Here is a 26,028-nt window from a genome sequence, read left to right as displayed (position 1 = left end):
GTATTTCTGGTTGCAGAGAATAACTTGAGAGAAACTACATTACCCAGTAGCTCTAGCGAGAGACTGTCGCGGTAGAGTCTAGGTAAGCCGGAAGTAAACAAACTCACGTGGAAGATGGCGCTTTCAGAGCCAAAATCTCTGAAGTATGCAGATATCTTAAAAGAATTGCGGGTCTCGTTTTTCGCCATGAACCGCCTGACTTCGTTTCCCTGGATTGTGAGTAAACGCTACACGAAAAGAAAGTCGCGGAAAGAATTAAAAAACAGAAACAGTCATTCCCAACCCTCCCCGAGTGGTCACCAACTCCGGTCCTCGAGATCTACCATCCTGCAGATTTTAGGGTTTCCCTTGTACAACACACCAGATCCAAATGAAAATGTTCTCCTACAACTTACTAATAAGCGATTGTTTGAGTCAGGTGTGTTGCAGCAGGGAAACAATGAAACCTGCGGGATGGTTAGATCTCGAGGACTGGAGCTGGCGATCACTGCTCTGATAAGTGTCCAGTCCTCGAGAGCTACCATTTTACAACTTATAGAAGCATCCCTTCTGCAACACACATGAATCAAATGAATGTCTCGTTGCCAGGCCTCAGCAGAGCTGAATGACATGCGGATGAGGGAATTCAGCCATTTGATTCAGGTGTTTTGGAGATGGGATGCATCTAAAAGTTGTAGCTCTCGAGGACTGGACTTGGGCACCCCTGGTGTATGGCTTCTGTCAGCACGTTTATGTCATGTTAAGGAGTCGGACAGCCTGAAAGTATCTTTCTTTCAGTGTCAGGCTCCTGTACCAGGTGGCAGCAGGTAGTAAAGTCTGCTGTCTCTTGAAGTTCATCATTATCTTTTTAGTTTCACTGACTGGCCTGGCACCAGCTGGCCTGTATTTCCACCACACCTCGTCTGTTTGTAATTTGGCCCATGATGATTGTGTTATCAGCAAACTTAAAGGATGGCTTTCGAGCCTCACCACCTGTGGAATGTTGGTCACGAAGTCACATAACCAGCTGCAGATGGCGCTGTCCACATCCAGTTAAGTGAGACCAGCTTGAAGTGAATGATGGCCCTGAATGCCAAGCTATAATCAGTGAAGAGCATTTTCCCAGAGCCAGGTGGTTGAGAGCAGGGTGGTATCATCTGTTTGCTTCCTAAGCCAACTGTAAAGCAGGGCTACTCAATTCGGTCCCGCGAGGGCTGCAGTCCTCATATAGAGACTGTTTCGATCTATAAGGACTTTGCTGCTGGTCCAACCTGCTGGATATACTGTGTGACTTGTCCGCGGCTGAACGGGTAGTGGATTACCGCCAGCACCACATTTAATTGATCCATTTAATTAAAATTTAAAATTATTTAATAAATAATCAATTTAATTTTAAACCACACATGCAAGTAATAAAGAAAGAAGGTAATTCAATCCAGAGTGAAAAAAGATGTTGGTTGTTCTTGGGTAGCTGCGGATGAAATGTAGAGCAAACAAACAAAATGGGAAGCTTGTAACCAGAAAACATACAGGTGAAAAGATCAGGACATAACGTTGTAACAACCACTGAATCGTCTCTGACTGACAGCTCGTGGAAAACGAGCTGCAGAGGAACAAGTCATCAGACCTCATCTCAGAGCTATTGCAGCAGGTGAGTTGCTCCAACAAACCGATCAGCTGGTTGTAATCATTAAACTGATCAGAAATAAGCCAGAAGTTCTTGTTTTTTCCCCACAGACGTGTCTTCATCCTCTGTGTCAGAAGTTTCCACCATCGGTCAGATACAGGAGGCTGTTCCTCTCTGAGCTCATCAGACGGGTCAGGATTTATTTCTTAGCCTATTTGTTTAAATCAGCTTCCAGATGTTGTCGCCTTGAACAGATTAAAACTTTTGTGTGTCTGCAGCAGGAAGCTGCAGACTGTGATCCTCTGGACCAGCTGTATGACGCTCTGGCCGAGGTGCTCGGAGCCGAGGAGGCCACGGAGTGCTACAAGAGCTACTTACTGGTACCAAGCATTAATATACGGATCAAGCTACAGCCGGAGCTTTGATTTGTTCAAACAAATGATTCTTGTTCAGAACAATGACTGAAAGCGATGAATGAATGTGTTTGTTGCAGCCCAGCAGTGACGCCGTCAGCCTGCTGGAAAGCGTGGCTCTGATCTCAGAGGGAACCACTGGGCTGGTGACTTGGGAAGCTGCTCTGTACCTGGCCGAGTGGGCTCTGGATCACAAGCAGGTCTTTACTGGCAGGTACGTGGATTTTCCAAACTATCTGGAGTCCATCATTCTACATGAGGTCTGAACTGTTTATACACAAAAATCTGATTGTGATTAAATCTTTAAAATTCCAGCTTCTGTTCATAGTTCATGTAAAATTATATTTCTCACATGAGATGGACGACATGTGAAAATGAACTGTTTCATAAAGCTGAGATAAGAACGGCGTCACTTACCAACTACATGATGCAACCTGTGGCCTAAACTGAAGTTTCCTGTATTTCCCATTTATACTTTGTCCTTGTAGTTAAAGCTAAACAGTCTGATCTTATTTACACCAATTATTTCTGTTTTACACACAGTTTCACCACAATGTGCACACGTAGGCAGGCACACTCCAACCAGCAGATGTAGGAAAATGTGTCTTCATCCAGCTGAAAACCAGACAGAAATCCTGTTTTTTAAACTCCTCCAGGGAGGTGAAGGTGCTGAGAACTTCAATTCCATCATGGAGATGCAGCTAAACAAGCTGTACTACTGGCACTGTAGTCATTTCTGAGTCAAAAATGGATCCAGTATTCTGAGTAGGCAGGCCTGGAATTACACCGGGGCTTTCGGGGAGCCTCATCTCCAGGCCTGCACTGCGACTTCACTAGTTGCATGTACCTGCATGTATATTAGCGCATGGCAGCACGTCAAACCCTGCAGCTGTATGTGTAACCCAATGGTTCCAACCTGTCTTCCCACAGGAGCCCCCGCCCACGCCATGTTGAAACCATGCTTGGTTTTATGCGTTTATCAGCTGCTTCTCATCATAAATGATGCTTTCTGGCCGACTCCTTTCTCTTGACTTTTCTCGTGTTGAATCAGAAAGATTTTGATGTTTTTATTTCTGGTTTTCTTGAAAGAGAAGCTGTCACTGGAGAATCCTGCAGGTCAGTATTGAGTTCTGTTCCCAGCTCCTTCCAGTGGTCACAGGAAGTCCACCTGATGTGGCAACCATGATCCCGTAGATGGAATCTCCAGGTTGGAGATGATCCACAGACGTGAACCTGCAGCATGTGTGAGGAGCTGTGATGGCCTGATCATCCACGTCTGCAGTTTATTATTTATTAGAAGGGAAAACAGTTTCAGGATCTACTGAAATCTTGTGGATTTTTTACGATCGGTCTTTCACGAACCTGTTTCTGCCTGCAGGTCGGTTCTGGAGCTGGGCAGCGGCGTGGGCTTGACAGGCATCACCATCTGTCGCTCGTGCAGTCCACACAGATTCGTTTTCAGCGACTTTCACCCCACAGTCCTGCAGAAACTCAGAGACAATGTCCACCTGAACGGACTGAGCAACGACTCGTCTCCCGTCGTCAGCGTGGACGAGTTGGACTGGACGACGGTGACGGAGGAGAAACTACGAGAGATCCGGGCCGACGTCGTCATCGCTGCAGGTCTGAGATCAGAATCGCAGACAGCGATGAAGAACATCACACAGCACACAGACGTTTACTCAATTCATCCTACATTTATCTAACGCAGGGGTGTCAAACATATGGCCCAGGGGCCAAAAATAATAAACGTAATTCCCATGTGAGGTGTCATTTTTATGTTTAAATGAAAAACTTTTCCAAGGCAGGGGGAAAACTTGTTCTATCTTTTCCATCTTTCTGTTTTATAGATGTGATTTCAGTTTGTATGATGAGGTCAGTCAGTTCAGGTGGTCAGGATTATTACACACATGTGGAAATATGTACATTTAAAATAACTTCAAGATCTTGAAAAGTTTCTATGATCAAAAATAGAATATGTGAATACAAATAAATGAATAAAATTAATATAAACCAAAAAATTATATAAGTAAAAATATAAAATATTTTCATATGTGAAGTTTAAAAAAAACCTTAAATATCTAAAAACATGATTTTATAAATACAAATTTTAAAATAAAAATGAAGATTTATTTGTATATCAACATTTAATATACATAAAAACAATTTAATTGTGTAACTGAGGCTAAATTTTGTTCCCCAGTAACTTTAGGTTTTTCATAATTTTTATGAAAATTTGAGTTTATTAGAAGTAAACGTCTATGGACTTGTACTGCTTTGTACTAAAAGAAAGTAAAAATGTGGTGTTTTCATTATTTATAGGTTATTATGTTGTTATCATGCTGGTCCAACCCACTGGAGACCAGATTGTTCTGAACGTGGAACCTGATCTAAAGTCTTGTTTCCACCAGCGGGTGCGGGTCGGGTCGTGACGGTTAGGGAGCAGATATGGTTTGTAAACTGTAATCTTGTTGCGTTTCCACAGCCAACCGTAACCTTACCTGAGAGGCGGAGTATCAGTCAGATAGTGATAGATGCCTCAGCAACGTAATAGCATGATGCCATCGCAGCACAGCGCCTTGCTTAAAGTAGAACCAAAACATGACTCGGAAACAGAGGAGGAGAATGGCGCTCATTGAAGACTTTGTGTTCTTTTTTCTTGGCTGTGCTTCACAATTCCATTTTAAACAGAGATTTAATCAACAAAAAGGAAATATGTTGCTCTTCCTGCTTTATTTTTATGCCAGGTCGCACAGGAAGTGACTTTTTTTTCTTCAAACAATCAACAAATTGAAGTGTGTCCAACTCCAATCTTTTGGGTCGGGTTGGTTAGATTGGTACCCCAAAGGAAGGGAAGGGTCCCGCAAAGTAGGATGGGCCGGGTCGGATATTAGGGTACTCTTCCCAGTTTTTGCGTGTGGAAACACAAAAAAATGCATCCTGACCCACCCCAACCCGCACCCGTCGGTGGAAGTGGGGTTTAATGACCTCTTCCCACTAGTAACAACTTAGCCTGCCTCAGCTGACACACCACCAACCCAGTTTCGATTGTTCCCATTACGATAGAGGCCATGTTCAGTATAAAATCACTGCAGAATTTGATGTTATGGCCAATAGTGGCCTGCTATCTCGACACATCACGATTTCCGACCCGGCTCTGCATCTTCAGAACCCACACGGAATAGGTGCTAAAAATGTATCTACTCGACCCGGGAAAATCCTGATGGGAACACCTACAAATTGGAAGGGGTGGTGTTGGGCTGGGCTAAGTGGGTACTAGTGGGAAAGGAAAAAATTAATTTGAAAAGCCTGATCTAAAGCATGTGATACCATCAAGTTTGACATACTAAATAATTAATTTTCAGCACTATGTTATCAGAAGCCCTGCGCTAATAACGCCTGATGGAGCGGTTGTTTGGGGATATTCGGCATCAGTCAGTCCTTTTGTACCTGGATGATGTGATTGTGTTTTCATCTTCAGTGCAACAGCACTTAGACCGGTTGGGGGAGGTTCTCTCTCGATTGAGTAGACAGGGATTAAAGGTGAAACTGTCAAAATGCCAGTTTTTTCAGAGACAGGTGACATACTTGGGCCATGTGGTGTCTGCGGAAGGGGTTTCAACAGACCCAGGAAAGGTGGCTGTTGTGCGTGACTGGAAGGAACCAAGTAGCTTGGCAGAACTCCGTTCATTTCTGGGGTTTGCCAGTTACTATAGACGATTTATAGCTGGGTTTGCACACATGGCAGCTCCATTGCACCGGTTGGTTGCTAAACTTCTTCCACCAGGAAGAAAAGGGAAGACACCCCGGAGGCTGCTGGATAATTTTTGGGACTCAGAGTGTCAGCAGAGCTTTCAGCAGCTTAGGGCTGCACTAATTACAACCCCAGTACTGGTCTATGCAGATTTTCAGAAGCCGTTTGTGTTAGAGGTGGATGCTAGCCATATGGGTTTGGGGGCGGTACTCTCACAGGAGTCGGAAGGAAAGCTTCGGCCTATTGCTTTTGCTAGTAGAAGCTTGCGGCCTACTGAGCGCAATATGCAAAATTACAGCTCAATGAAGCTTGAACTGTTAGCCCTTAAATGGGCTGTGACAGAAAAGTTTCGAGAGTATTTGTTGGGCCATCAGTGCACAGTCTATACGGATAATAACCCTTTGAGTCATTTGGCTACGGCTAAGTTGGGGGCGGTAGAACAGAGATGGGTGTCAGAACTGGCTGTGTTTGACCTCGCCATAAAGTATCGTCCAGGTTCGCAGAATGCGAATGCAGATGCCTTATCCCGCCAGAACATGGTAACTGGTGGATCCAGTACCTCATGGTTATCGGAAGAGGAGGACTGTGAGGGGGGGGTGCATGTCCAAGCGGAGATAAGTGCATTGCCGGGTTGTTCTTTATCTGACCTTTCTCTTTTACAAAAACAGGACCCAGTAATTGGTCCCTTTGTAAAATGCTGGGGCAGGTCAAGGTTGCCAAATGCTGGAGAAAGAGATGCTCTCGGTAAGGGTGCCAGGGAACTGGTTCGTCAGTGGGGTCGGATTAAGGAGAAAGATGCAGTGTTGTATTGTCAGGTGGACAGTCCTGATGGAGAGAGAGAGGTTAACCAGCTTCTGTTGCCCAAATGCTTACAAAAGTTTGTTCTTGACTCCCTCCATGATAAGCATGGACATCAGGGCGTAGAACGCACGTTCCAACTAGTACGTTCACGGTACTATTGGCCACATATGTACTCTGATATTGAAAGGTGGTGTAAGAGCTGTGAAAGGTGTGTTCTTTCCAAGGCTGTTCAGCCAAAGGTTAAAACCTTTATGGGAAACCTTAAGGCATCATGTCCTCATGAAATTTTGGCCATTGATTTTACAGTCCTTGAGCCTTCAACAGATGGTAAAGAGAATATTTTAGTAATGACAGATGTCTTTTCAAAATATACTCAGACTATTGCCACAAAAGATCAAAAGGCGAGTACTGTGGCTGAAGTGTTGGTAAAACACTGGTTTCAGTTGTTTGGGCCTCCCAGACGGATCCACTCTGATCAAGGGCGGAATTTTGAAAGCGCTCTGGTACAGCAGCTCTGTAAGGTGTACAAGATTGAGAAAAGTCGCACCACTCCATACCATCCACAGGGTAATGGCCAGTGTGAGCGGTTTAACCGCACACTTCATGATTTGTTGCGGTCGCTCCCTGTAGAGCAGAAACGCCGGTGGCCTCGACATCTTTCTCAGGTTACATATGCTTATAACACCTCAGTCCATCAGTCAACTGGCATGACTCCATATTTTTTGATGTTTGGTCGGGAGCCACGGTTGCCAGTCGATTTTCTGGTGGGCATGGAAGATGATGCTAGTGACCAGTCGGTGGAGGAATGGGTTCAAGAACATCAGAATTCTTTAGCTGTGGCCTATGATATTGTAAGAAAACGAGTAGAGACAAAGAGGGAACAGCGGAATTCAAAGATTTCTGAGGCGAGGGCTGACCCGGATTTGGAGCCAGGCGACCTTGTGTATACCAGAAACCATTCAGTGAGGGGTCGAAATAAGATTCAGGATTTTTGGGATCCCACACCTTACCAAGTAGTGCGATCACCCCGTGAGCAGGGGGTAGTTTATTCAGTGGTTCCAGCAGGGCAAAATGGGCCGATCCGGCAGGTCCACAGAACTGAATTACGGGATGTTCCAGAGTTGAGGGATGGTCACGACCTTGGAGAAGGGTTGGAAAGGGGGGATGAGGCCCCAGAGGTGAATGAGGGGGAGCGGCTTGTAACGGAGCATGAGGGTGGAGTGAAGGGTGAGTGTGAGAGTGCTGACCTGGAAGGGGCCTTGCAAGGGGGGTCTGGGGCCTGTGAGGCTCCAGAGGAGATGGGGGATCCCTCAGGGGAGGGACCACGAAGGTCGGCAAGGAAGACTGCAGGACAGCATTCAAATCCCTTCAGATTGCCAGTTAGTGCATTGCAATGATGGTTTTGACTGAGATTTTAAAGGTGGGGTATGTTTTTCCCTTAGTTCATCGTCGGGTCGCCGATGCATTTGGAAGGGGAGGAATGTAACGAGTGCCACCTGGGGGTTGGTGGTTAACTTCCTGATGGGGAAGGAAGTGGATAAAAGAGGCAGGAAGTGGAGGGAAAGGCCAGCTGTAACCTATTGACGTCGGGTGATGAGGTGAGCCTCATGTCGAGGGTGAGCTTGGTAAGCAGTCTTGGTTTGTAAAATCAGTGTTTCTTGTCGATAACCAGATTGCTTGATATTTTAATGATTGTTTGAAATTTTAGTGTGGCCGCACAGGATTTTAGAGGGCAGTGCACTACGGTTTCTGCGTATGAGGGATACCAATACGCCAGGTGACGTAAAAGTTAAGTTTAGATTTTATTTTTAATGAAACACTGATTAAAGCTGTTTTATTGGCAGATGTGTAGTTAATTGTGTTTATGTTTTTATTTTTTTCAGTTGCCGGACGGCTAATGCCACTGTTTCCTGCTGTCCTAAATTTGTTTAGTTTTTCCTTTTGCAGTAGTTAGTTCCGCTTGAGTGGGGTGCTTGTGATTGCAAAGACGTAGTTGTACAGTGGACTAACTACTGCCTTATTTTTGTTTTTGTTTTTTGTTGTTTTGTTTGGGCTACTCCCTCGTCTAAGCATAATACAGTAGGTCATCACACAGCTCAGTTCCTGGGCTCCGTAAAACCGGTGTGAATTTGAGGTGCCTTCACGTGTGAGGATTTGTAGTGGAAACTTCTTCCGTGTGCGGTGATGTGTCATTTCTAGGGTTTATGGTTATGGGGTTATGCCTAGAACTGTAGGGTGTGTGACAAGCCTGAATTAAGCTGATGAGGAGTTCCTCTGCATTTGTTAATAAAATCTTTCTAATGATTTGAAGCTTCCGAGGTGTTATTGACACGTGAGTAGTAGGACCTGTTACAATTGGTTTAGTAGTTTTCTGTTTGGAAATAACCAGTATGTTTATGTAAACAAAGTTAAATTCAAATCTATTGACGATGGGGGTCCCTCAGGGCTCAATCTTAGGGCCACTTCTATTCATTTTGTATGTTAATAACTTTATGAATTCCTCATCTGTATTACATAAAATATTGTTTGCCAATTACACAAACTTATTTTTTCACACAAGAATCCAAATGAACTTGAACACATCATAAATACACTCGGTTTCGGTGCAACAAGAAAAAACAAACTACATTGTTTTCTGTTCTAAAAAAAACATGGTGCAAAACAAATTAGTGCTTAAATAAATAAACAGGACATTACAAGTCAGCTATACGACGTTCCTAAAGATCCTTAGTGATGAATTTCTTCATTTCAAATGCCACACTAATTTGACAAAAAAAAAAAAAAATAAAAAAATATTTCAGCTTTGTTCTTTAAGTTGAGATGTCTGCTTCCACTGCATTTCTCACCCTATGAAACTTTTATAACTCGTTAGACATTTCCAACCCTCCTTAACAAGCTGGAAATTATCCTAAAGAAAGCCATACCTTCCTTACCATGGTCTAAGTATAATTCTCCTACTAGACCTCTTAATCATTAGTCTTTGAGTAGAATTACCTCCAGAAGACTTATGTAATGAAATAGGTTTTCCATAAACTGTGCCCTTAGCCCAATCTTGCTTCCTATGCATGCTTTGTGACGCCACATAAAACCTTGTTAAAGTGAAGTTTACAAACCAACTTGTTTCATCAGTGATGTGTTTTTTTTCCTGTGCTGCAGACGTGGTTTACGATCCCGAGGTTGCAGAAAGTCTGGTGAAGCTGCTATCAAAGATCCTGAGCTGTTGGTCTGTCGAGGTCCAACCTGAGATCTTCATCTGCTCCACCGTGAGAAACCCAGAGACTTACAGCAGCTTCAAACTGCAGCTTGGTAAGAATCCGCTAAGGTGGAAACATTTAGCTTTAGGGCTGTATCATCACTAATTTACTAGATTCATTTGATTCACAAGAGCCTGATTCGATTCAACTCAATTTTATTACTTTTTTTCCCCCTTTAATATTAAAGACTTTCTCAGATAACTAATTTTATATAACACTGAGCCCGTTTACATGACCACCATTATAATCAGATATATGAAAGTAATCAGACAACAGATTAGTAATCAGCTAATCCACTGTCATCCAATCAGTGTTCATACCAATTCATAATAAATGATAGGAAATATAGGAAACCAACAGATTGCACTGAATCCTGACTTGTGATTCGATCCTCCTTCCATTCTGAGTGTCTACAGGATTTTTATAACACATACGTTGCAGTTTGCTTATCTTTTATTTATCCCTTTAAGTTTTTAATACTCAAATGTTACAATGGTGCAGCAGCAATGTGGGCTCAACAGGGCTGCCATTGTTTTACCACGTGAGCAGACGCGTCTGTGTGTGACGTTGCGTCAGTCTTACATCAGGGGGAATGGAGATCAGAGAGAAAACATAAATAAAACACTGTTAACAAGTCTCAACTCTTTTGGGTCCAAGTCAAGTCTGTAACTGGAACTTGGTGTAAATTGATGGTGACTGCAGCACATTGTCAGAAAAAACTGGAGGAAAATTTGCACTCATCAGCCCAGAAGCTGCACACAGGACCTTCGAACATGACCACAATCAAGAAACAACAGACCTGGTCGACCTGTGTTGACAGAAAGAAGCGCTGGTTGTGAAGTCGCTGTCTCAGTCTCCTGACCTCCACCTAGCTGAACCAGCTCATGCAAGACAGCCCAAAAAACCAGAAGACATGTTTTTGTATCAACATCCATATTCCCTAAAAATGGCTTAAAACAAGATAACAGACTCTGCCACAGTATGTTGGACATGGTGATGGTGTTTGTGATTTCTAAAAGAGCATTTTTTATGCCAGTTCAGTAACTGGAAGCCAGGAAGGTTGCTTCATGATTTCTAGATCAGATGGAATCTAATAATGAGAATGAGAACAAGTTGTTCTTTGAGTGTAAAAACATCTTTTCCATATGTTTCTTCCTAAATCCACCCTCATACTCTGATCCAGCTAATGAAGCTAACATGAAGCTAACAGGCAATTAAAAACACAAGTGAACTGGCAAAAACAGCCTCCTACCTTGACTTAACAGCCTGAACGTTTGGGTTTGTTGTGCAGCAGGAAGCAGAAGACGCTTTAATGAACTCACACTTTTTACTTTTGTTTTTGCAGAAAATTCAGGAATCAGCCAGGAAGTGATGACGGGACCTGTCAGCCAGGTGTTTCCCTACAACCGACTCTCTCCTATAGAGCTGATTAAACTGTACAGGTGACAAAATGTTGCGTAATAAAGATTTTATTTACAAATGTGCATCGCATCAAAGCGTTCTTTATACATTCAAGTAACGTAAAAAGACTACAGGAATGGGAAGAAGCCTGTAACTCCTCATCAAGTGTCCAAAACTCTGGAAGATTAAATGTCTATTTTTCTGTAACCTTTATGGATGTTTTATAGGAATCGTGTTTTTTATCCTCCAGGTTTACGTGGTCCACAGCTCACACTCATGAAGGTTTAAAACCTGAGTGTTTTTGTTGCAGTACCGCAGGTGATCACTGGGAAATTAGACAGGAAGTCTGTGTGGTAGTGGCTTCATGCTTTTCGTACGTCTTTCGTTCATCTTTGAGCAGCGATCAGAGGCAGAACATGCTGGTCCCAGTTGTCGTCCCAGCGCTGCCCCCTGCTGGTGCGGAGGTTCCTCCTGAACACTCCCAGTCTACCATCTGAACTGGGAAACTCTGCGAGGAGAGACTGGGAACACAGAAGGAACAAACCTGAAGTGATTAATAGTGCTCAGAAAGCCAATTCAGTGAAATTTAAGCCAACAATGAAAAAACTGAAGATAAAAAAGCATAAATGAAGATATGAGATATGAGTCCCCCCCCGGGTGCATTTCCAAGAAACTACGATCAGATTCTAACAAATATTAATTACCTGGACAAATCTCGGATTACCCAGTGCAAGTGAATGCAGCATGCAATGTGCTTCTGTGTGTGGTTCTAGATCAGGGGTTTGAAACTCTGGTCTTTGTTGTTTCCCTGCTCTAACACCTGATTCAAATCAGCTTCTTGTCAACTTTTTCACAATGACCCATTAATTTCAGTCAGGTGTGTTGGAGCAGGGAAACAAATAAAACCTGCAGGATAATGGCCTTCAAGGGCCGGAGCTGGACACCTGTTTTGGATCATAATACAGCATTTATACAGCCTCATTTCATCAGCTGTCATAGTCATAAAACCAACAGATTGTGCAAAGTTAAACAGCCAATAATGCTGATAAAATGGCTGATTTGACTCAAAGTGTTTGTGCAGCAGGGTCATGCTAAGTAAACTGTTAATAAAAGGTGTATGACTGGCTGTTGCTTTTACATCAGACCACTTCAGATAAGTAACAGTTTATTATTTCCAAAAATCTAGACCCCTCCCCCAAAAGGCTACTGCCTTGCCTCTGAAGAGTTCAGCATCTAGTTGTTTTCTTCAATCATCATACTTATTCATTTGTCTCACCTGGAGCTGCTCGGCGAGCTCTGCAGAGTCTCTGAAGATCAGTCCGTTCTCCTCGTGCTTCACCAGCTCGTGCAGACTGGAGAAAACACAGCAGAGGTAAATGTTTTAGCTTACATTTATGGTTAAAAGAAGGTTTACTGGAACAACAAGCTGCAGCACATTTATGGTTCTTTTCCAGGAGTAGAGGGGTCTGCAAACCGTGGCTCTTCAGCCCTGCTGCACTGACTCCAGAGGAAAATAAATTGTAGCTCTGAATGGACAGATACATTTACGTTCATTGACAGTGATGCAGGCTTACGTACAGGTTTTGTGGCAACATAAGAGATGGTACAGAGAATGCAGAGTACGCTCTAGTTGTAGAATTTAACTGTACAAAGAAATCTGGGAGTTCTGACATGACAGTGACCAGGTTGCATAAAAAAACAAAACCAAAAAAATCTCACAAGCAATAATTTGGTACTTCTTGATAACCTAAGAGGAGTGCTGTGCCGACTGATGTGTCGAATGTTTCCTGAGAGGCCGCCGTGTTCTCACCAGTTGAAGTGGATGGCGCAGACGGGAAGGCAGCAGCCGAACATGTCCACCACCTTCATGGGCAGATCCAGACCGCTGGACGACTTGTGGAGACAAACACCCAGATCTGCTGAACCTGCCCACAAGCACAAAGTATTTTAAAAGCTCAGATTCTCAGGCATCAGCTTTTTCCTGCAGCCCTGACTCGTCCACCTTCACAATCACTGGGGCCACACCATCCAAGACCTGTCCTCCTCCAGAGTTGACAACTGATCAGACGATTCACTGAGCATGTGCATAGGTGTGTGTCAGCATGCAGAGGAAATGAATAAACTGAGGGAAAGTTTTGTCCTCGTACATCTACAGTGAGGTGTAATAATAACACCATTGCTTAACACTCCCTTAAAGTGATGGATGAGCATATCTGGTAAATAAAACCTGATTATGAGCTTTTCCTGTTACATGAAACCAACCTAATAAGAGTGGGTAGTCTTTGGCCTCCAGCCAGGGGGTGCAGATCTTCACATGCTCCAGGTGCAGAGAGTCGATCAGCTTCCTGTAGTGTTCCTTCTGAGGACCTTTACCTGGACAGTCGCATTAATGCAGAATCAACAGAAAGACAAGGGCCTGATTCCTGATGATAAAATGATTCCCAACAGAACCCAGTTATTTACTAAAGAGTTTCCTTTAGCTGATCTTCCAGAAAAGAGGCATTAAAAAACACAAGTCTAAATTAAACATATTGTTGCTGCAGATAATTTATTCTTTCTCTTCAGGCTGGGCTGCTTTATGCAGCTCACCGTACCGAGTCTAAATCTGATGATCTGCCACAGCAGCTGGAAGCTGAGGAGTTAAAATAAAGATGATGAAGATCACATGAAAGCAATGTTACCTGTGATCACACAGAGTAAAGACGGCAATGAAGCTCCGCGTCTGATGAAACCTTCGTAAGCTGTTGACGAGACACAGTCATCACACGGAAACCCACGAAACAGTTTGGTTTTTATTCCCATCTGAAACATTTTGTACCTTCCAGAGCCGTCAGCAGGATGGAGAAGTCTTCATCCTCTGTGAAAGAAGATGTTGGATTTAAATCAGAAGGGAAAATTTAGAGAAGAGGAGATGTTCGTAATAACAGCTTTTTTTTCACATTGTGAAAAAATTGTCAAAGATAAATTAATCAGATGAAAGGATGTGTGTGTTATGTTGCCATAGAAACAGACACAGACGTGACAGCAGATACTTTATCGTGTTTAGTCTAGTTGGTGTCTCTTAGTGAAATCTAGAAGCCATCATGTGGCGTCTGGTCGTCTGACCTGTCCAGCTGGTGCTGCTGAGCAGCAGCGCTGGTCGCTCCGCCCTCAGAGTCACAGCGCCGTCAGCTGGGTCGCGGACAGTCAAAACCGTCCTCTCCACATCCGAACCGTCAGACCTGAGAACGATCAGTGATGGCCAGGCTAGTTTATTTGTAGAGCACATTTCATGTACGACATAATTCACTGTGTTTTACAATCTCCACTGGTAGCTGATACTGCTCCTCCATGTTTAGTCTGGATCTGGTCTGGACTCTGGTCTGGGTTAGAGCCCTGTTTCCATCAATGGGTCCAGTTCGATACAGTACTGGTTGGAACACTTTTTTTGCGTTTCCATAGGAAAAACTGGGAAGGGAACCAGAACCTCCCACTTTTTTGGGACCCTTCATTGGGGTCCCAGTCTTTCCGTTTGACACACTGCAATCAACTGATTGATGGAAAGAATCATCACTTCCTGAGTTACTCCATGTAAACATGGAACAGCTCCACGTTTAAATAAATGGTGGGTTTATTGTTGTTTAAAGCCACGTGACCAGAAAAAAGAAAACAACTTGCTGGATATCCACCATTTTCCTCCTTTGGTTCTGGATCGGCTTGTTCTTCTTTCTAATTCAAGGAAGCCACCATGATGTGATGCTATTACATAGCTTACACATCTATCACCGTCTGGCTGGTACACCATCTACTGGGTAAAGGTACAGATTGCTGTTGAAACGCAGCAGTGATCAGGATTTACTGAACCAAGCCGTTCTGGATGGACCCGAACCTGCTGATTGAAACGGGGATTAGCTCACCTGAGTCCTTGAATCCAAGACCCCCGCTAGGTTTACATTTTCTAAACATATCACAGGATTATAAAACGTTCTGGGATTTGTCGACTGGGATCAGTAGGGCTTTAAAATCTATTCTGTGACTGACTGGAAACCAGTGTAAAGATGTTAAAACTGGTGTGATGTGTTCAGGTCTCTTAGGCAGCATGACACACATCCACAAATAATGAACAAAACCAACAAAAATCCAAACAGTAAGCAAGTCAATTTTATTACGTACAGACTGTGGCTGATATGTTTTTGTTAAAAACTAAAGAATTAAGGATAATTGAGCATCTCAGTGGTCAGAAGGTTCAAAATTAAATGAAAAAAACCTTCTTGACAATCTGTTTCTGAACCTCAACAACACTGAAGCAGTGGGATCATCTGGACAGAGAACAGAACAAAGGGGCAGAAACATCCAACGAGCTTTGGAAAGTCCTTCAAGAAGTCTGGAAAACTATTCCTGAAGACCACTTATACATGACAAGAAAGCTTCTCTAAGAGGGTTCAGACTGTGTTGAAGGACAAAGCTGCTCAAACCAAATATTCACTTTTAAACTCCTCAGAAATGTAAAAAAAACACCCCAGTTTCTGCCTTGTACACTGTTCTCATACCTTTCTGCATGTTTAAAATAAATCTCTGCAGCTGTTTCCTGTTTCCCTGTCAGTACATAATGAAATTAAAGGTGGTTTGAAGCCTCTGCAGAGTTCTGTGCTGATAGTTTTGGGTCAGCACTCACCCTGTGTGCTGGAACTGAGGATGACTCCCTGTCAGCCTCATGAAGAGCTCATGCTGCAGCTTCAGAGGAGTCTCTCTGAAGATGGAGGCGGGTCGGTCGTACAGCGTTGTTGCCCTAAAAAAGAACAAACTGTCAACAAGGTGTTCCTGCAGGTTTTCTAACCTCACTTTAATGAGCTTGTTGAACAAATAACTAACACATTACTGCCACCAAGTGGTGGAAAGCTGCATTACAACGCAGCATCTCATGGATAGCAGTAATATCTCGTATCTTAAGTTGATAAGTTACGCAGCCCACAGGCGCAACACTGAAGGTTTTTTTGCGGCCTTCTAGGTGGCACTCGTGGCCCAACCATGGGCTTGTCTTTAGATACTCTCTACCTATACTGGGTCTACTGTCAATTGGATGTTAAAAAAATCTTTTTTGTTGTTTGTTTGCTGCTGAAAACAATGTTCCATAAAGAAAAAAGATGATTCTGATTCTAAACCCAGAAATTAAGGATCAAGTCTCACCTGATGCCCCAGTTTTTCTGCAAATCGTCCTTCATGGCGTTGGTGACACACAGGTTGTGTGAAGCCAGAGGCCCGAAGAAGCGCTCGTACCTGTAGGAAGAGTCAGAAAATATCTGATGTTGGAGGTCACCGCAAACCAGGAAGTGACCGGTACAGAGAGGAGAATTTATGTTGCTGCAGCACCGACCACTTCGCCAGACGGACCACCGGATGCGACGCTCCGTGGCTCAGCGCCATGATGGTGTAGCCGTAGTTGTGCCAGTCGATAACAAATCGGCTTCCACGCAGGACGCAGACGAGCCATGCCACCGCAATGCCGGGCAGCCCAGGAGGATTCTGGGATACAAACGATGTGTACAAATGAATGAAGTATAAGTCTAGACTTATTAATATTACTTGTGGGCTACATGTAACATCAATGAGGCAGCAAGAAGTAAAACTAAAAAAGTGGTTTGATATAAATAAATTATCTTTAAATATGAATAAAACTAATTGTGTGTTGTTTGGAAATTATAAGAGAAATGTACAAGTAAAATTAATCATTAATAATGTACATATAGAGTAAATTAAATCATATTCCACTGTGTGATCTGTTGGAAACCACACAATATTTTCAGGGAGGTTCACACAGTGCACTGCCGTCCTGGAAAAAACCAAGGCTCGTACTAAATCATAAAGCAATTTATACTTTATAATAAAGGTTAATTTTACTATACATGAGTTACTGTGTAGATGTGTGGGGAAATACATGCAAAAGTACTACACAAAGAATGACTGCGGAGAGAAAAAGAGCCATCAGAATGATTGATAATCGCACTAGTGAGCTCTAATTAAAAACAAAAGCTGTAAATTTTACAAGATTAGACTATTTAAAAATAGCACAAATAATATTCAGAGCAAGAAATAATTTACTTCCAAATTAAATAAAAAGGAGTTAAAAAAAAGAGAAGGAAGGTAGGATTTAGTGGTCAGGAGAACTTTTAAAGGGTATGTTTGTTTCGGTAGCAGGGGTAAAATAATCAAACAGTTTAATATATAAATAACAGCAAAGTAAAGATATTTATCAGTTTAAAAGAAAATACGAAGCGCTCTTTTTTATTAAATAGAAGCTTGAAGAACACAAGTTTAATCCAGGGTGTTAATGATGGTGTTTAAAAACAGAAATATTCTGTTCTTTTTTTGTTTTTATATATTTTTCTGTGAATCTTTTATTGTGAAATTGTTGCAGAAAGGGAAATGAAAAGGTTAAAACTGAGTGTTGTGTTATAGAAAGGAGGAAAAACATTAGGATTATATTTCTAATGCTTTTCAAACATGTGGGGAGAAGTAAATATGAAAATATATTCTGATTGGATCCATGTAAACGCAGCTACTGCACCGACCTGCATCAGGATGAAAGACTGAAGCTCCATCGTCAGCAGGACACGAAGAAGCTGCAGCGACTGAACCATCACCTTCGTCACGTACGTGAGGAGTTTCGGTCCGGCTGGAAAACAGGAGAATGTTTATATTGAATACACATCGGCACTTTCAGAGCGGATGTAAAGACACAGATCTGTTTACCTCTAACACCTTTCACCTCGGCGATGGCGACAATCCGGATTTTCTCCTCCATCAGCACGTCGGGATGAGGTTTGGAGTCTGAAAAGGATTCACCGTTCAGGATGTTTTTAACTTTGAAAAGCTCAGACTTTTCTTGTTTTTGACTGTTTGGATCCAAAATTACATTTAAAGCTACATTTAAAACATGCAAAACAAAACATGAACTCTTTACCCTGTTTCACTTTGATTGGACTCTTCATAAAAACAAATTATCACATTTCGACGCTGAGAAATGACAGAAAAAAATATATAAACGGCTGTTTTACCTAAAAAGCCGACAAACGTGACATGATATCCGTGTTTGCTGAGGGACAAGGCGTGATACTGCATCCGAGGACTGCGACCGATGTCCCCCAACACCAGCACGCACACTCGCCGGTCCGTCGCACCGTCCCGGTGGCGCAACTGCCGCCACCACAGCGACACCAACACAGCGACTAAAGTCAGCCAAACAACCGGCCACGTTATGCCTGAGTCTGTCATGATACAACTTAATAAAAGCGCCGCAAACAGGGAAAAAAGTGCCAGAAAGGCTGTGGAGGAACCAGGTGCCGCCATGTTTATTTGAGATTTGTGATGACGCGGCTCAGAAAAGGAGGCGGGGCTTAAATTTAAAGAGACTGGAGCGGCCCCGGAAATTCATAAAAAAAAAAAAAAAAATGTAGAGATTTTATTCGCCTATTTTTAGATTTATGTTGTTTCTTTGTCATTATTATTTACATGATTATTTACAATTTGACTTTAAAATGATATCAGTTTACGTTACATCATCACAACAAGAATCGATATTGATGATGTCACGCAGTGGAAACAAAAAAATCTAGCTTGATGTATTTAAAATATAATCTTTTGAAAATCTATTTAAAGTATTATCTTTTTTTTAGTAAAAAAATACTCTGCTGACGTGTCTCCAGAAAAACAACCTAAAGCAAATGTAGTAGAAGTAGGTGCCAAGTGTTCATCTGTGTGCAAATGTCTGTTTGACAGGTAAAAGGCACTGCATAGATAAAGTAAGAACTGTATGAGTGTGTGTGTGAATGGGTGAATACAACTTGAAGTGTAAAAACACTTTAAGTGGTCAACAGGACTAGACCATTTTAATAATGTGCTTTTTAACTGTATAACTACACAGCTCATCTATATTATATTATATAATATTATATTATTATATTATATTATATATATATTGATAGATTATAACAATTATTTCCCAATTAAATTCACGTTTATACTGCATATGAATCCTGAGAAATTTCAGGCTAAACTGCAATTACATTGATATAAGAATTTCTTAAAATAGACAGTTTTCTTGTGCAGATGAATTAATGGAATTATTATTTTTGACATTATGGTCTTAAACACAGCGCAGCTAATTATGTAGTATTCTATTAAGTTTTATTTTATCTAAAAAGTTAAATTAAAATGGACTCCTGTTTAAGCAGGTTTGGCTTTATTTCAGGGTTTGGGGGACTGCAGGTCGGTGTGTATAGATGCTATTAATGAGTTTATTAGAAATATGTTTATAATTTTCTAATACGTCGTGATGATGGTCCCCCTGACGTCATAGCTGGTCCTCCCTTGTTAAAGGGCGGTCAGTCTGTCCTTCCAGCTGCTGTGTGTTGTCTGTCTGTCCGTCCCGGAGCCCCCAGTCTGGGATCCTCCGACTGCAGTAAGGATGCGGGCAGCGAGGCTCCGGCTGGCCGCGGCGCTGGCTCTGTTCGCCGCAGCGGCGTGCGGGTCGCGGGCGGAGGTGATTGATGACATCCTGAGCAGCCTCTCCCACGGAGTGTCCTTCTTGGAGCGGCAACACGAGCACATCAACCTGGACGGGGCGGTGGGCTTCGTCATGCTGCAGGGTAGGTCCGCACATCCTGTCTGGGAGCAGAGGCGTCCCTCCAACTGCGGAAAACATGGTTTATTTTCATCAGTTCAGACTTTACTGAAGGAAAAGCAGTGATGGACAGCGAGCAGCTCAGATGAATGTGTCACTGACACTTGAAATAGTTTGAAAACATCCGATAAGTCATATGCACTGCTTCCCACCGTGTTATTTTTTCATTATAAATTTAGATAACCCATCTTTAATTTAAACTAGGATGCATAATCTCATGTTTTAATGGGAAATTGCATCATAAATTAAATGTGAATTTACAGGGCTGCTGCTAGCTTTTGGACACATTCAGCACAACACCCCCCCCCCCCAACCCCAAATAAAATCTCACACCCGCTAATATTTTTTCAGCATTAATTTATGGGCAAAACTTCAGCCCTGCTTAATACCACAAAATACTAACATAATTAAGGGGATTTTAACCCTTTAATAGCCAGTTTAATATCTTGACGTTACTGTTTTTGTTCTCACTTTTTATGACAAAGGTGTCCCATTAAATCATATTAAACCCCTTTTTAATTTTAACAGCTATTACTACATATAATTATGCATTCTGTGATGTTTGGATTTATTTTCTGGAAAAATCGTGAAATTTATTATGTTTATTGCTCACTACTACAATCAGCCTCATTAGGGGCCTGAGCATAAAATACCATTAGCTGAATTAAAAGATGAATAATAAAACTTGTGAAGAGAGTTTCTTATGAAGAATTATGCCATAACAACCAACAATTGTGGTCAGACTGAGAGATAAAATGTATTTGGATGGACAAAATGTTCATCATGATGCACAAGTTTTAATGCTCTTACAGTTCCAATTCAATAACAGCCACAGTTTCATCTAATCACCGTCAAACCAGAATGTAAAATCTTAATAAATTATTTAACAATACTACCAAACATTAAATAAACAAAATAAAAATTAACCACCATCATAATAAACTACAAAAACTTTAGTCATTTACAGTGTGTAGAAATCACAAACCTGTTAATATAAGTGAATGATGAAGCATCTAATTTCAGATCTGTGATTGGCTGGAGGAGAAGGAGGCTGTTCTGTTCTTGTTTTCTGTTTTAGACAAACATGAACTCTTTACTCTGTTTTACTTTGATTGAACTCTTCATAAAAGCAAATGATCACATTTTGATGCTGAGGGACTCATTCATCTCCCGCAGACTCAATAAGTTATGATGAGTCGAGCGATGATGATTAATAATGAGCAGAAAGTGTTGTCATTTAGAAATATATCTGATGATGCGCATGTTTTTCTGACACCAAAAAAGCCATAAAATGCTAACAGTTTTAATTTGTTAGTTTCAAGAATCAAGTAGATTTAATGTCTCCAAACTGTGTTTATTTGGTGGGACAGGTGGTAAAAATGGCTATTTAATAATGAATGCTTCACACCTCAACGTCTGGGCATCCTGAACGTGTTTTCACCGTTTCCTGCTGCTTGTTTTGTCTCAGCTGAGCTGAAGGAAGCGATTCGGACGTGGCCTCACACCGACCCGGTCAGCTGGGCTCAGAGAACCTCCACAGTCGCTCTGGTCAAACGTCTTGACCAAAGTCTGGACAAGGCTGTCTCTGCCCTGAAGCAGAACGACCCAAAATACTACAGAGGTGAGACATCCAGACGTAACTTCCCATGAGAAAGACTTCAGACCAGGGACTGTTCCTGCTGGATGACGCTTTGGTGTGTTGCAGGTGGTTGCAGCCACCAAAACAAACAAAATAATAGTTTATAATAACTTAGTTTTATTGGTAATTTTTTAGGTGGAGTCTGAGGTTCTGATGCTTTTTCCAATCAAATGTTCCTTCCAGAGTTTGAGCCTCTGCTGACCTGGACGTTCTGGCTGATTCCTCAGGGCTGGTGCTCCACAGATCCCAGCCTGGTTTATCCCTCCACCATGACCAGCGAGTGTTACGATGAGCAGCTCAGCGACAAGTGTCTGACGCTGCTGCTGGGAACCTGGTACGAACCACAGCCGGTCCACACTGGCCTCTGCAGGTCACCCTGCCTTTATCCATCAGGCTGCTTACAGTTAGAGGTTCAGGATGCAGCCTGAGAGGTATATGAACAGTGGGGTATAAAACTGCAATATGTGACTCATTTTTCTTATTTATGTTTGGACAGGAAGATGAACGGGACGCCATGCATCGTCACAAAACCCTGTCGGGACACCATGACTCGTTTCGGTTGTCCACACTACTCCCTGTCCCACCAGCTGCTCTACTTCATGATCGGAAGAATGGTGAGATGCCAAAACACACTCAAACCAGACAAAATCTGCAGAAACTGCCTCCACAGGAACAAATCATCATGGATTATTATGGCTTGGTGTAATATTCATACCTACAAACTCGGGAGCTACGAACTAAACCCTCAGATGAAAAATCACATGCAATAATGCCCATTGTTGTTTAAATAAGTGGGGACTTAAAAAATCTGCATCATTGTACCCAAAGATTATGGGAGGATCCTCTTGAGAGGCTGATTGGTTGTATTTCCATCTCAGAGAGGCTGCAACAACCTGCTGAAAGGCGACACACGAGCATCCAGGGCAAACATGACTGAAGAGAACTACCAGAAGATCTTCTGTTCCAACATGATGAAGACCAACCAGGACATTGTTAGAGATGGTTTAACCGAACAAACAGTCGACATCTTCATTGAAAACAGTGAGTGTGCTTGTTCTTGTTTTCAGGTAGGTTTAGACCATAGACTGGATATAAAAGGTGGGTGTGGTTTGAGTTTAGTATTTGGTTGGAGGTGATCTTGTTTGGAGACAATGAGCAACTATGTCCATTTTTTATGTACAGTTTAACTCTTACATAATTAGAGTATTGTTTAAGAAATGGCTGCTAAAGTGAAACTGCATGCATTTAGTATATTTCCTGAAAGAAAGCTTCTTTTGTATTTATATTCATACTTTTATTAAAAGCTGATTATTATAATTTAACCATATAGTTATCAGCTCAAATGTCCCAAAATGTCATGAAATAGTTGGTGTATCCACAGAATAAAATAAAAAAAAATTGAATTGAGTGGATGATATGTTGTTTTAAAATCTGGTTTCTTTCTAAGCTGTGAAGTGTCTCACAAAACAAGAAATATAGACAAACATTACCATATTTACAAAGTTATTGATCCACTCTGTTTTTCTCCACCAGAAAAAAAGAGAAACAAAAAACCCCTCTCCTTCTCTTTTCTTGACAGTCCTCATTTGCGGATTGGCCGGTTTCTCCGACTTCCACAAAGCTGACTGGCTTCAGCACATCCTCAGGCTGCAGGATGAGGAGGTCGGCTGCTTTGGGAGGGACAGTGAGTATCAGCCACAACAAATTATTTAAGACATTAGTCTTAAATAGATGCAACACAACCTGCAGATATACTGAGTAGCTCATTATGTCACGGTCACAACTTTGTTTCCCAGGTAATAGATTCCAAGACAATAAATCCCAAAAATGAAAACAATAAGGTCTTTTTTTTTTAAAACCCTTGTGCACCATTACAGAAAACACACCTTTTATCCTCAGTGCAAAAAATGTTCAGTGCCTAAAACAATGCTATAAAAATATGTTTTAACTCACTTTCATCACATTAAATATTAACAAAATGTTAAGAGTGCTATAAAAATATACTATATATATATTCATTGTAATTAATCATAATTTTATGATTAATTCCAAAGAATATAATTGATTCAAAAACACTTTTTGCTTAATTTTGTTCTTATAAATAAAATAACTGATTATTTCTAAACTCCACTTCTGACAGCCATTAATGCATTTATGTTGTGTAATTATTGTGATTTGGATCACATTAATCAGGTAACTAACGAGTGTGTGTGGTGTGTTTTTCATGGATCATGTTGTTTGTGTCCTCAGAGAGCATCATTTCTCAGATCATTGGAGACGAGCTGCTAGAACAGCTGCAGCCTCACAGGAGAGTGAAGAGGAGGGAGAAGATACTTCCAGGTCAATTTGTCTTTTCCCTCGTTACATAACAGATTCACAGCAGCAGATCTTTAACCTTCACAGCCAGAAATACTTTACATGTGGTCGTGTTTCAGCTTCGGGACTTCCAGACTCAGACCTGACCATCATCAGAAAGAGTTTCTTTTAATGTGTCTCCGAAATTTCATGTTGAAATGAGGTTTTTAACCCCTTCATGTCTGTGCCAAGAATAAGCAGAAAATTTTTTATTCTTAATCTGAAGTCTTTATTTGGCCTTTCAACAAAATGCAAACCAAATGGATAAATAATCAAATACACAGGAATAATGTTCATGTATGTACTGTGTGCTATTGCATGAACCTGATTGACCTTTCTAATGATCTTAATGCAGTCACTCCCATGGACTGACTTTTGTTTTTGTGCCACCGACATGTTCACCTGAACTCTGATGTGTCTCTGGTCTGACAGACGGCTGTTCCAGTCACATGACAGCAGTGGCAGTCGGCGCTCTGGGAGGATACCTGAACTATTACCTGACAGAGCAGGACATAACGAAGAGGCCACTGTCCTGAAGTACCCAAATGTAAAAAGAGATGTTCCTCGCTCACGGAGACTGACTCTCAACGTGTTACATGAACAAACATGTAGGAGCAAACTGAGCTTATAACATTAATAACATTCTCCATGAGGTCTCATTTTAACCCTTAAAACTCCAAGTAATCTTTCACTATTTTTAGCCTGCCTGTTTTTCATTTGATTTATATATATATATATATATATATATATATATATATATATATATATACATATACATATATATATATATATATATATAAAATGTAGAAGCTGAAGCTTTTAATCCAGTCAGCATGCAGACATGATGTTTTCAGGACAGCCTCAGCTGTCAGATTATGAGGATAAAATGATGGAAAATGAATGTATCAATAGATATAGCAGCATAAAAGCCGACCAGAAGAAGAAAACAGAATTTATTACTAACAGAACTTTGTAGAAATAACACACAGATCAACAGTGACCAAACCTTTTCTCATCTGCACATTATTCTCTCAATTCTTGGCTTTGAGGAGAAAAAATATTGACATGGAAACAAACACACAACAGAAACTATTTACGCATTTATACTTTTTCCTCAGTTCCAGTTATTTCTGCTACTATTTACCTGCTATCCTCACTAAACCAACTCCAGCTCAGCTGCTTTTTGGCGCCACCGTGCATCAGAAACATCTTCTTGGCTTTATTCCAGCCATAGAGGAGCATTATTTTTCTTCTTTTCAGACACACATAGAACTTTCTGCTCACTGGTTGATCTTTGGCTGCTCCTGATTGGACATTACCATCAATCTAAGCTCTCTGATTGGTGGAAAGTTTGACAGGAAGTGGCTTCATCATCATTTCCAGGTCTAAGTAGAGGTTTCTAAGCAATATAGTAGTGATAGTGATCTTTTAACATGAAAATGTGAAAAATAAAGCTGTTACCATGGATCATTGTGGATTTACCAGATAATTTCTGAAAAAACATTACATTTAGTGGCTGGATTGTAAACTTCCTGGACAGGATATAAAAGCCTGAAAAACTTCTGTAGATCACCTAAAGGGTAGCTATCCATCACAATTCACCCCACAGAGTTACACACTACTGTTCCTGAGACACTGATATTGATAATGGTGCTCGGGGAGGTTGAAGGGGGAGGGAGGATCTAGTGGAGTTTTAAGGGTTAAAAGTGGTGACGCTTCAATTTTAAATAGATGCCACAGATGGCGCTGTTGTCTCTACATACAGGAATGTTTAAACTGTAGATGCATTAGTTTCTTGAGTCTGTGATGCTCTAAGCCAGAGATCCCCAACTCTGGACCTCCTGAGCCAGTGTCCTGCAGGTTTTCATTATAGCATGCTGCAGCACACCTGACTCAAATAATGGGTTGTTAAGAGGCCAGTGCAGACCTTGACAACAAGCTGTTGGAGAACTATTTGAAGCAGGTGTGTTGCAGCAGGGATACAATGAAAACCTATAGGACACTGGCTCAAGAGGTCAGGAATTGGTGATCCTGCTCTAAGGGGATGCTGATCATTAAAATCTCCTTATTTTTTATCTCTGTTGGTGCTCATCAGGTTTGAGCAGATGTCCCGGATGTTGTGTCACATGTTCCATAATTTGGCATA

General features: G+C 41.7%; 3 protein-coding genes and 1 long non-coding RNA gene across 6 annotated transcripts; 3 read left to right on the top strand and 1 right to left on the bottom strand.

Moving 5' to 3' along the window:
* The first annotated feature begins 58 nt into the window (after positions 1-58).
* Positions 59-11,312, top strand: eef2kmt (eukaryotic elongation factor 2 lysine methyltransferase). 2 transcript variants are annotated; one of them, XM_041997310.1, is made up of 8 exons: positions 59-216; positions 1,568-1,630; positions 1,717-1,797; positions 1,888-1,986; positions 2,100-2,233; positions 3,398-3,642; positions 9,731-9,880; positions 11,174-11,312. In XM_041997310.1, the coding sequence occupies exons 1-8, from the start codon at positions 115-117 to the stop codon at positions 11,272-11,274; spliced, it is 975 nt and encodes a 324-aa protein (XP_041853244.1). In that variant the 5' UTR covers positions 59-114; the 3' UTR covers positions 11,275-11,312. The 2 variants fall into 2 exon arrangements, with proteins under 2 accessions (XP_041853244.1, XP_041853237.1); XM_041997303.1 differs by having other exon boundaries at positions 1,885-1,986.
* On the top strand, positions 3,987-9,589 carry LOC121647685. 2 transcript variants are annotated; one of them, XR_006011875.1, is made up of 5 exons: positions 3,987-3,998; positions 7,084-7,090; positions 8,053-8,199; positions 8,283-8,351; positions 8,458-9,589. It is a non-coding gene; the product is annotated as an uncharacterized LOC121647685 (long non-coding RNA). The 2 variants fall into 2 exon arrangements; XR_006011874.1 differs by lacking the exons at positions 3,987-3,998; positions 7,084-7,090 and having other exon boundaries at positions 7,907-8,199.
* alg1 (ALG1 chitobiosyldiphosphodolichol beta-mannosyltransferase) lies at positions 11,285-18,567 on the bottom strand. Its single transcript, XM_041997291.1, has 13 exons — positions 18,264-18,567; positions 17,959-18,036; positions 17,778-17,881; positions 16,583-16,731; positions 16,396-16,485; positions 15,884-15,997; positions 14,335-14,450; positions 14,048-14,086; positions 13,911-13,970; positions 13,492-13,602; positions 13,040-13,154; positions 12,506-12,581; positions 11,285-11,750 (listed from the first exon to the last, which is right to left on the bottom strand). Exons 1-13 carry the CDS (start codon positions 18,553-18,555, stop codon positions 11,616-11,618), a joined length of 1,479 nt encoding a protein of 492 aa, XP_041853225.1. The 5' UTR covers positions 18,556-18,567; the 3' UTR covers positions 11,285-11,615.
* Positions 18,568-19,590: 1,023 nt separating this feature from the next.
* c2h16orf89 (chromosome 2 C16orf89 homolog) lies at positions 19,591-24,609 on the top strand. Its single transcript, XM_041974548.1, has 8 exons — positions 19,591-19,853; positions 21,357-21,509; positions 21,711-21,861; positions 22,024-22,141; positions 22,406-22,568; positions 23,107-23,211; positions 23,778-23,867; positions 24,315-24,609. Exons 1-8 carry the CDS (start codon positions 19,673-19,675, stop codon positions 24,416-24,418), a joined length of 1,065 nt encoding a protein of 354 aa, XP_041830482.1. The 5' UTR covers positions 19,591-19,672; the 3' UTR covers positions 24,419-24,609.
* Positions 24,610-26,028: the final 1,419 nt, after the last annotated feature.

This window comes from Melanotaenia boesemani, chromosome 2 (genome assembly GCF_017639745.1).
Source record: "Melanotaenia boesemani isolate fMelBoe1 chromosome 2, fMelBoe1.pri, whole genome shotgun sequence".
NCBI lineage: Eukaryota > Metazoa > Chordata > Actinopteri > Atheriniformes > Melanotaeniidae > Melanotaenia > Melanotaenia boesemani.
This window is presented reverse-complemented; position numbering and strand designations above follow the sequence as displayed.

Coding starts and splice junctions, on each gene's coding strand:
- eef2kmt (XM_041997303.1), top strand. CDS start 115: ATGGCGCTTTCAGAGCCAAAATCTCTGAAGTATGCAGATATCTTAAAA. Junction 1,631..1,716: donor TCTCAGAGCTATTGCAGCAG/GTGAGTTGCTCC, acceptor TTTTCCCCACAG/ACGTGTCTTCATCCTCTGTG. Junction 1,987..2,099: donor GCTACAAGAGCTACTTACTG/GTACCAAGCATT, acceptor TGTTTGTTGCAG/CCCAGCAGTGACGCCGTCAG.
- alg1 (XM_041997291.1), bottom strand. CDS start 18,555: ATGGCGGCACCTGGTTCCTCCACAGCCTTTCTGGCACTTTTTTCCCTG. Junction 16,732..17,777: donor AGTCTTTCATCCTGATGCAG/GTCGGTGCAGTA, acceptor TTTGTATCCCAG/AATCCTCCTGGGCTGCCCGG. Junction 13,603..13,910: donor TTTACTCTGTGTGATCACAG/GTAACATTGCTT, acceptor GCGACTGTCCAG/GTAAAGGTCCTCAGAAGGAA.
- c2h16orf89 (XM_041974548.1), top strand. CDS start 19,673: ATGCGGGCAGCGAGGCTCCGGCTGGCCGCGGCGCTGGCTCTGTTCGCC. Junction 22,569..23,106: donor CGACATCTTCATTGAAAACA/GTGAGTGTGCTT, acceptor TTTTCTTGACAG/TCCTCATTTGCGGATTGGCC. Junction 23,868..24,314: donor GAGGGAGAAGATACTTCCAG/GTCAATTTGTCT, acceptor CTGGTCTGACAG/ACGGCTGTTCCAGTCACATG.